This window comes from Salvelinus sp. IW2-2015, linkage group LG21 (assembly GCF_002910315.2).
Source record: "Salvelinus sp. IW2-2015 linkage group LG21, ASM291031v2, whole genome shotgun sequence".
In the NCBI taxonomy this organism is placed as follows: Eukaryota; Metazoa; Chordata; class Actinopteri; order Salmoniformes; family Salmonidae; genus Salvelinus; species Salvelinus sp. IW2-2015.
This window is the reverse complement of record NC_036861.1, coordinates 4,033,740-4,044,124: the sequence shown is the minus strand read 5'-3', so window position 1 is coordinate 4,044,124 and position 10,385 is coordinate 4,033,740. Positions and strand designations below refer to the sequence as shown.

Here is a 10,385-nt window from a genome sequence, read left to right as displayed (position 1 = left end):
AGGCTTCATGCTCGTAGCTGTGGGTGGGTATTGGATAGCTACGGATGTTAATATTGGATGCTTGCTGCCAACATGATTAGAATAGGAGTCAGCGAGAGAACGTGGGCTGTGATGGTGCACATTTATAATATATTCTACTTATGAGGTTATAATAATACATAAAAGGAAACTGTAAATGAATGTATGACTTAACGTAAATGAAATTATCATATTTGGAAGCAATTAATGTAAGTAGATTGTTTTTGGTTCAGCTGATGTGCTGTATTTGGACTAGTTCCAATGCCAGAATTCAAGATGCCTTATTGGTTGGTAAGTGTGGCACCACCCCCTCCCCGGGCCAGACACACGTTTCTCCAATCGATACTGTGGACTCTGACATGCTGGTTGCCCCTCAGTGACTTATAGAGGGTGTGAAGCTGCAGTGCTGTGCTGAATGTAGGAGGTGTGAGGTTCAGTGCTTACAGACAGAGAGACATGGACATGCACATTTGGCGCTCCCTTTCAATACTATCTCTGTCGTCTTTTCTCTCCTTTCCTCTTTCTTGTCATCTCGGTTCTCTTTATCGCTCTCATTACTCCTTTACTATCCTTCCTCATCTCTTCTCCTTCTCACTCTCCTCCTTCCTCACCTCTCTCTCCCTTCCTCACCTCTCTCTCCCTTCCTCACCTCTCTTCTCCTTCTCACCTCTCTCTCCTTCTCACTTCTCTCCTCCTGAAGGGGCCTTCTGCCACAAGATGTGTGAAAGAGTCTGCTGGCACATTGTGGGTGAATGCCATCATAGATAAGTGGCAGCAAGGGGACAAGAGAGAGAGGGAGTAGAAAGAGGAGAACGTGTAATAAAATAATGAGGGGAGGGAGAGAGAGGAACGTTAGGAAGAGGGGGAACGTTAGGTAAGAGGGGGAGTAGGAAGGAGGAACGTCAGGTAGAGGGGGAAGGTCAGTAGGGGGAAACGTCGGAGAAGGGGGAACGTCAGGTAGAGGGGGAACGTCAGGTAGAGGGGGAACGTCAGGTAGAGGGGGAAACGTCAGGTAGAGGGGGAACGTCCAGGGAGGGGGAACGCCAGGTGAGAGGGGGAACGCCAGGAAGAGGGGAACGCAGGTAGAGGGGGAACGCAGGTAGAGGGGACGTCAGGTAAGAGGGGAACGTCAGGTAGAGGGGAACGTCAGGGGTCAGGAGGGGGACAGTCAGGTAGAGGGGAGAACGCCAGGTAGAGGGGGAACAGCCAGGTAGAGGGGGAACGTCAGGTAGAGGGGGAACGCCAGGTAGAGGGGAACGCCAGGTAGAGGAGGAACGCAGGTAGAGGAGGAACGTCAGGTAAGGAGGGGGAACGTCAGGTAGAGGGGGAAGCCAGGTTGAGGGGAGACGGCAGGGACGAGGTAGAGGGGGAACGCCAGGTAGAGGGGGAACGTCAGGAAGTAGGGGAACGTCAGGAAGAGGGGGAACGTCAGGAGAAGAGGGAGGAAGTGCAAGAATGATGAAACGAGCAATTAAGTAGGGAGAGAAAGAACTATATGCTGATGAGTGAAAGAAGTTCAAGGAGAGTAGAGAGAATACATATGACAACCATAAACTTAGGAACAGTATTTATAAGCAGTTGCTCTTCTCCAAGCCTACAGGCAGCCTGCCCTGTCACGGTCTGCTACCTGATACGACAGTGGAATTATCAATCACATCTCTAACCACACCCTCCATTCATTCAGACAGAATATGCAGTCCGCTCACACACAACACTACTTCATTACCACTGTCATTCACACAGACGCACTGTCATTCACACATGCATGGATGTACACACAACACGGCGCACCAAACACAAATTAAATCCAAACAGACTCCAAACATACAGATTCAACCCCTTCTCTGTCAGGAAATAGGACTGTGAGTGTGAAAACACTTTTTACAACTGACATTATCTTTCATAACACGCGTGAGCACAGAAACACAGGGCTGATATTATTTCACAACAGTACAGTATCTTGGCAGAGAAGAATTTGCATATGAATTTGGACAGATTCTACGTGTTTGATGCAGAGCTTGTGCTGGTCGCCCCTGAAAGCTGCGTTGTCCGTGGAAAGAATCACATGGGAGCTTTTTAGTGGAACTTGTGCGTGCAAACACATACCAACGTTGTCTGAAATCTGCGTCTGTACGCCACACCAAATGTGTACTTTGATATGTGCGTGGTGTGTGATATGACTCCAAGTGTGTGTGTGTGTGTGTGTGTGTGTGTGTGTGTGGTGTGTGTGTTGGTGTGTGTGTGTTGTGTGGAGTGTGGTGTTGTACGACAGAGACATGGCCAGCCAGTTGTTAGAAGAGAGATAGCGACTTGGGGTCGGATTACTAGATTGTAAAGAGACCAGCAGGTTGTCTGCCTTTTACACTCAGTACTGACCTAAACATCCTCTCCTTTACATTCAGCTCGGATATAATCTCTCCTTTACATACAGTCGGATAACATCCTCTCCTTTACATTGCAGTGATATAACAGCTCTCTTTACATTCAGTCTGTATAAATCCTCTCTTACATTCGTGCTAAACATCCGTTACATTGTCGGAATATAACTATCTCATCACTTTACATTGTCGATATAATCCTCTCCTTTACATTCAGTCAGATATAACATCCTCTTCCTTTACATTGTCGGATATAAAATCCTTCTCCTTTACATTGTCGGTTTATAAATCCTCTCTTTACATTGTGGATATACATCCTCTTCTTGTTACATTAGCATAAATCTTCGGATTATAATATCTTCCTTTCACACATTGTCGGATATAACATCCCTCTCCTTTACATTCAGTCAGATATAACATCATCATCCTTTACATTGTCGGATATAACATCCTCTCTTTACATTGTCGGTTATTATAAATCCTCTCCTTTACATTGTCGGATATAACACTTCCTCTTCTTTCATTCAGTCGGATATAACATCCTCTCCTTTAAATTGTCGGATATCAATCCTCTTCTTTACATTGTCGGATATAACATCCTCTCCTTTACATTGTCGGATATACATCTCTCCTTTACATTCAGTCAGATATAAATCCTCTCCTTTACATTGTCGGATATAACATCCTCTTCTTTACATTCAGTCGGATATAACATCCTCTTCGTTTACATTGTCGGATATAAACATCCTCTTCATTTACATTGTCAAGGATTATAAACATCCTCTCCTTTACATTGTCGGATATAAATCCTCTCCTTTACATTGTCGAGTTATACATCTCTTCCTTTACATTGTCGGATATAAATCCTCTCTTTACATTGTCGGATATAACATCCTCTCCTTTACATTGTCGGATATAACATCCTCTCTTTACATTGTCGGATATAACATCCTTCCTTTAATATGTCGATATAACACCCCCACATACCCAAAATCCCCGTCTCCGCAATATCTCTTACATTGTCGGATATAACATCCTCCTCTTTACATTCAGTCGGAATATAAATCCTCCTCCTTTACATTCAGTCGGATATAACATCTCTCCTTTCATTCAGTCGGATATAACATCTCTCCTTTAACATTCGCTGGATATAACATCCTCTCCTTTACATTCAGTCGGATATAACATCCTCTCCTTTACATTCAGTCGGATATAACCATCTTTCCTTTACATTCAGTCGGATATAACATCCTCTCCTTTACATTCATCGGATTAACATCCTCTCTTTACATTCAGTCGGATATAACATCCTCTCCTTTACATTCAGTCGGATATAATCCTCTCCTTTACATTCATCGGATATAACTCTCTCCTTATTAATTGTCGGATATAACATCTCTCCTTTACATTCAGTCGGATATAACATCCTCTCCTTTACATTCAGTCGGTATAACATCCTCTCCTTTACATTCAGTCGGATATAACATCTCCTCTTTAATTCAGCTGGATAAACATCGCTCTCCTTTAGCATTCAGTCGGATATACATCCCTCTCCTTTACATTCAGTCGGATATATAACATCCTCTCTTTACATTCAGTCGGATATAACATCCTCTCCTTTACATTCAGTGGATATAAATCACTCTCTTTAATTCAGTCGGATATACATCTCTCCTTTACATTCAGTCGGATAATAACATCCTCTCCTTTACATTCAGTCGGATTATAATAAACATCCTCTCCTTAACATTCAGTATATGGATATAATCCTCTCCCTTTACATTAGATCGGATATAACATCCTCTCCTTTACATTCAGTCGGATATAACATCCTCACTCCTTTAACATTCAGTCGGATATCCATCTCCTCTTTCATTCAGTCGGATATAACATCCTCTCCTTTACATTCAGTCGGATAATACATCACTCTCCTTTTACATTCAGTCGGATATAAATCCTCTCCTTTACATTCATCGATTAAACATCTCTGCTTTCATTCAGTGGATATAACATCCTCTCCTTTACATTTCAGTGGATATAACATCCTCTCTTTACATTAGTCGGATTAACTATCTCTCCTTTTACATTCAGTTCGGATATAACATCTTCTTACATTCAGTCGGATATTAACATCCTCTCCTTTACATTCAGTCGGTATATAACATCCTCTCCTTTACATTCAGTCGGATATAACATCCTCTTCCTTTTACATTAGTCGATATACTTCTCTTTTACATTCAGTGGATATATAACATCCTCTCCTTTACATTCAGTCGGATATAACATCCTCTCCTTTACATTCAGTCGGATATAACATCCTCTCCTTTACATTCAGTCTGATATAGCTTTTCACATCTGCAGGACTTTCACTAACATTGTCTGGCCATGATAAATGACCAGACAGGTTGATGCCCGTCTACTCTCTCACGACATCAAGAGTGGATTTTTCTAAGACCAAGACTGAAATTCTCCTTACACACACACACTTCATCCTAACATACTATTATGCTAACATAATAGCAGAGATATTATTCTGTAGAGAAACGAGTTTGTGAATTGGTAGAGAGAGAAGGCCAGAGTATAAATTAAATGGCCTCTTCAATTAGCAGAACTGCACTTGGCAGACACTGAGGGGCCATAAGGCCCCTATTATGGAATTACTTTATCATACTGAAGGCCTCAGAGCAACACACACACGGTCTTTACTCACGTTGTCATTGRTGCCTTTGTTGTCCTCGTATTTCGTCTCTATGTGAATGGAGAACTTGGGCAAGAAAGAACACTGCGAAACAAAAACAGAAAGAATGTCTCAGGTGAGATATTTGAAAATGGTGGAAAAACAACATCTTTCACCTGAAAATTGGTGTTTAGTTTTATAATGGTTTGTGTGTCAGAGACATTTAGTCTCTAGACTTCTTGTACRAATATCCCCACCAACTGATGCGTTTGGTTCTTTGTTCAGAAAAGGGGAGATGAATGTATGCTCGTGTCTGAGTGGTCTGTGTGTGGTGTGCATGTACCCCCCCTCCTATGACTCACACACAGCCTTTTATTGAGCCTGAAACGGGCTCGGTCACTGTCAGAGCCATGTCTCCCCTTCATCCCCCGTTTCCCCTCCATCCTCTTCTCGCTGCTGCTCTCCTCCTCTCTATATTAAGCCATATGACTCATTGTGGTGGCATTTATCACTTTCGGAGAATTTGAAAATGCCACAGCTCAAAGGCTTTAGACAGTATGTAACAGGTGGCAGCGGCAGGTTTCCAAGACTGTCATCAATCTTAAACCCTTTTCAGACAAAAAAAACACTGCTACAGTCATATTTTATAATGGGTTGAGACGAATGTTGGTTGTTAACACCTTCCTGTGAACTACCAGTGTATAAAGCATTATTTGTATGTATTATGGATCCCCATTGGCTGCTCTTCCTGGGCTACAGCAAAATTAAGGCAGTTATACAATATTAAAACATTACAATCATTAGAGCGTTCACAACACACTAAGTGCGTGCCCTCAGGCCCATACTCCACTACCACATATCTGCAACACAAAATCCATGTGTACGTGTGTGTGTATAGTGCGTTTGTTATCATGTGTGTCTGTGCCTATGTTTGTGTTGCGTCACAGTCCCCCCTGTTCCATAAGGTGTGTTTGTATCTGTTTTCTACTGCTTGCATCAGTCATTATAACTCCTATCACATTATAAGACTTGCTATAAGCATCTATAACAGCTTATAGTTGTATAGAGTCATGTACTAAAATCTCTCAACCAAGAACATTTGGAATCAACATCTATAGCAAACCCACGCCACACAAATAGTGGATACCTAAACCTCAAAAAGATATGGACATGTGAAAATACGTTACTCTACGCAGAAATCACTCCACCATTTCCTGGTTGCTAAACTTCCAATAGTTAGCCTCATTTCAGTTTATGTGACAAAACAAGCACCGCTACTTAGACTTGCTTTCAAAGAGAGTGACAGATCTATAACTCACATTTCTATGTGAATTTGGTCGGGTCGCCCAAAAAGTGACATAWTGCAGCTTTAAAGGCATTTAATACCAAGTAAATAGTATTTAAGAAAGCTCTGGAGAAAAGTATTTAAGAAAGCTCTGGAGAAAAGTATTTAAGAAAGCTCTGGAGAAAAGTATTTAAGAAAGCTTTGAGAAAAGTAATTTAAAAGAAAGCTCTGGAGAAAAGTATTTAAGAAAGCTCTGGAGAAAAGTATTTAAAAGATTCTGGAGAAAAGTATTTAAAGAATTCTGGAGAAAAGTATTTAAAGAAAGCTCTGGAGAAAAGTATTAAGAAGAAGCTCTGGGAGAAAAGTTATTAAAGAAACTCTGGAGAAAGTATTAAGAGACAGCTCTGGAGAAAAGTATTTAAAAGACAGCTCTGGAGAAAAGTATTTAAAAGAAAGCTCTGGAGAAAAGTATTTAAGAAAGCTCTGGAGAAAAGTATTTAAAGAAAGCTCTGGAGAAAAGTATTTAAAGAAAGCTCTGGAGAAAAGTATTTAAAGAAAGCTCTGGAGAAAAGTATTTAAGAAATCTCTGGAAGCAAGTAAATGGACATCATTTGACACCTTAAGGGCAACTGAATCCTCAGGGCAGTAAAAATGTATGACGCTTCTCGTGAGTGAAACGAGGGTATGGATGTGTCTTTATCTCTGGAGAGCACATGCCTAGCTACAGACATACATTCATCACCATGAAGAGAGCTGTAATTCAGAAGAGACACACGGAAATGCACAAGCGTGAACACAGTGCGCTAAGCTGTTGCTATGGATAGCCATACYTAATGTCTCAATAGGGGAAAGCTTCAACCTAACAAAGTCACATACATTTGATACAAATCAACACAATAAATATGCATTAAAACTACACAACCCAAGCCTTCTATATACACATATCCCAAAACACTGACTCCATATGTAACGTCTAGCTAAAACAACCAGTGAAGCAGAAGAAAATGGTTAGAGAGAGAGATGGGGCGTTCTTCCCTGGTCCTTCCATGTTGCTGCATTGAATGCGCCCGGACACCCCGCGCATTACTGAACTGCGGTGGCTCTCTTCACAGCTCTGTGATCAATAAAAAGGAAGAGATACTTACTGTGTACTCTYGAGAGGCAGGCGCAGAGGGACGCGTGGGAGCAGAGGGGAGAAAACACACCACAGTTAGGGCTTCAATGACGCAGCAACACGGTAGCAACGCAGACAGGTTACGATGTGACACAAGAAACAACGCAGCTTACACATCCAGAACGCTGCTGAACATTTTCCATTGTCTTTTGAAGAAACTTTTCTGGGAAATMATGCTGACCCGACGTTCTAATAACGTTACGAGAATAATAGTCTGACATGTTATTTCAAAACCAAATGGGAAACAGACAGAAACGTTGCCAGAATGTTCTCGCAACTTTATTAGAAAGTTTTTTTTTTTGGGGGGGGGGGGTGTAGCTGTGTGCACACTACAGTATAACTTGACTCAGCTAGCCTGGCCATGCTATGAGCTCAGTGCCACAGTAACTAGATTAGGTTGAGGTTAGCCTGGTGCATTTCCGCTAGGGTTACGGTCGATACGTGGTCAGAGTTCATTTCTGACCTAACACAAGCATTAGTGGTGCATGGTATGAATGGATCCTGGTTCTACAATAAGACATCGGTGTGAGCGTGCGCTCACCTGTGATGGTATAGGGATAATAGTTCCAGGCCTTCTCTGTTACGTAGAAGATGTTGGGCACCACTGCTCGAGCCCAGCTGGGCAATTTACTAGAGAGATATAAGGAGAGAGATGGAGAGAAAGAGAGAGAAAGAGAGAGAAAGAGAGATGGAGAGAAAGAGAGAGAGAGAGTTGGAGAGAAAGAGATGGAGAGAAAGAGAGATGGAGAGAAAGAGAGAGAGATGGAGAGAAAGAGAGAGAGAGAGAGATGGAGAGAAGGAGAGAAAGAGATGGAGAGAAAGAGGAAAAAAGGAGAGAAAAAGAGAAAAAGAGAGAGAGAAATTGAGAGAAAGAGAGAGAGAGAAAGAGAGAGAAAGAGAGAGAAAGAGAGAGAAGAAAGAGATACATCATGTCTGATTAATTGGCGCCATCAGCATTTCTAAAGTTCGAGTGGTTTTTCTTCCTTCCTTCCTTGTTTCTTTCTCAAGGTGAGTGGGCGTGTTAAAAAGCCCCGGCCATTGAAGGCAGTTAAAAAAGAAGCTTGAAAATGAAACTAAGAACATTGAAAAAGATGACGAGAGACAGCAGCACTTACCAGAGCCGTCTATAGCCTCACAACACTGCCTCAATGGGTTTTTTATTTTTATTACAACGGCAAGGTTTTGTGGGAGAGGTTGAGCTCTATTTTACACGCAGGTGCACCGAAACACACAAGCCTTGGCAGAGAAAGCTGAAYGGGACATTCACTCAAAGGCTCTAGTGAGTGTAACAGTGACATATAAAGGTGTGTGTGTCCGCGTTGTGGCATAGAGATTGGTGTGTGTGTGTGTCCGCGTTGTGGCATAGAGATTGGTGTGTGTGTGTGTCCGCGTTGTGGCATAGAGATTGGTGTGTGTGTGTCCGCGTTGTGGCATAGAGATTGGTGTGTGTGTGTGTCCGCGTTGTGGCATAGAGATTGGTGTGTGTGTGTGTGTGTGTGTGTTTGTAAGCCTCCAATCTCTAATAAAAGCTTTAGAAATGCTATTTTCTTTGATCACACATTGATAAAGAAGCTACATGACTGAGCGCGTGGCGACAGCTGATATAAAAAGAAACGGAAACGCCAAAGAAATGTTGACAGGCCGACTATTCACAGCCTGTCCCCCAAAAGCAAATGACTGTCACTCCAGCTGCTCAACGTCTCTCATTCTTCTTTTAAAACAATCCATCATGCCCGTCCACACATTGGCACGTCACACTGCGCCCGCCAAGCTCTGAAAGCGGTGGCAAGGTTTCTCTATCCCCACATCCCACACCTCACCCATTCCTACAGTATTTAAAGACTGGCAGGGAAACCAGTCATTTGCGCTTAAGTTCTGAAAGTGTGTGTGTGTGTGTGTGTGTGTGTCCGCAAAGTAGACCCACTCACTTCATTCCATCACAAAATGAACTATCCGAGTCGATGTGTAATGAAGACCATTGAAATAATGAATTCCTAATTTATGTTTAAGTTAAGAGGTTTTTCAAGCCAGAACAATGATCTAGCGAATCAGAAAGGTGATTGAGTGCTGGGGACCAATGACGCAATGCCCACTGGCTTCAATTTCCTGCTTGCTTAGGAATATTAGGGCCAATGTATTTCTATTAAATAAATCATATCTGTCCTGTTCTGTTGTGATGCATGAGACATAACTGGCCCGAAACTAAATGTCTATTACACTTAGAATGTTCTTCCCATCTTCAATTATTTCCCATGACATGTATGTTTTCGCGACAGAAAGGCCTTGGTTTGCACAGAAGGTTGAGAAGAGCTGGCGGAGTCCGTGTGTCTTGGAGTAGTCTCTCCCTCCCACGTTCTCCTCTCTCTCCCTCCCTCCCTCCTTACATAAGGCAGACACCTGGTTCACTACGCCTGAGATGGATGTTTATGGAGAGGGTGCACTTGTAGTAGTCAACATGGAGACACACACACACACACACACACACACACACACACACACACACACACGGCTGAAAGGCACCCATCTGCTGTGAAGAACTAGAGCAGCGGGGAGTGTGTTTAAGAGGTGGTAGGGGCTTAGGTGACTGTAGCCGTGGTTGCACAACGAGTGGCGAGTTAACATATGCACACACACACAGTGTCCCTGCTGTTGCTCAATCTCACTAGATAATTCCCTCGTCGTCATAATGTGTCCTCTGATGAACTGTGTCACCATTAAGACAGTACTTCACGTGTTCACGTCTTCTCTTACAATAATGAATGGTGAAGGTTTTCCTCCTGGGAATTGGGTAGTGACAAATTGTTATGATAGTAACACTGTAGTCTATAGCCAGTCCTTATTCAAACTATACAC

At 42.5% G+C, this 10,385-nt stretch overlaps 1 protein-coding gene across 1 annotated transcript in view; it reads right to left on the bottom strand.

Annotated features, from left to right (window-relative positions):
• The window catches only part of LOC111982390 (cytoplasmic phosphatidylinositol transfer protein 1), a 93,429-nt gene that overhangs the window by 24,609 nt on the left and 58,435 nt on the right, over positions 1-10,385 (bottom strand). The window contains exons 3-5 of the mRNA XM_024013957.2: positions 8,074-8,162; positions 7,504-7,511; positions 5,107-5,178 (exon numbers count right to left, since the gene is read on the bottom strand). Coding sequence (XP_023869725.1) covers positions 5,107-5,178; positions 7,504-7,511; positions 8,074-8,162 — 169 coding nt within the window. The remainder of the gene's footprint in view (positions 1-5,106; positions 5,179-7,503; positions 7,512-8,073; positions 8,163-10,385) is intronic.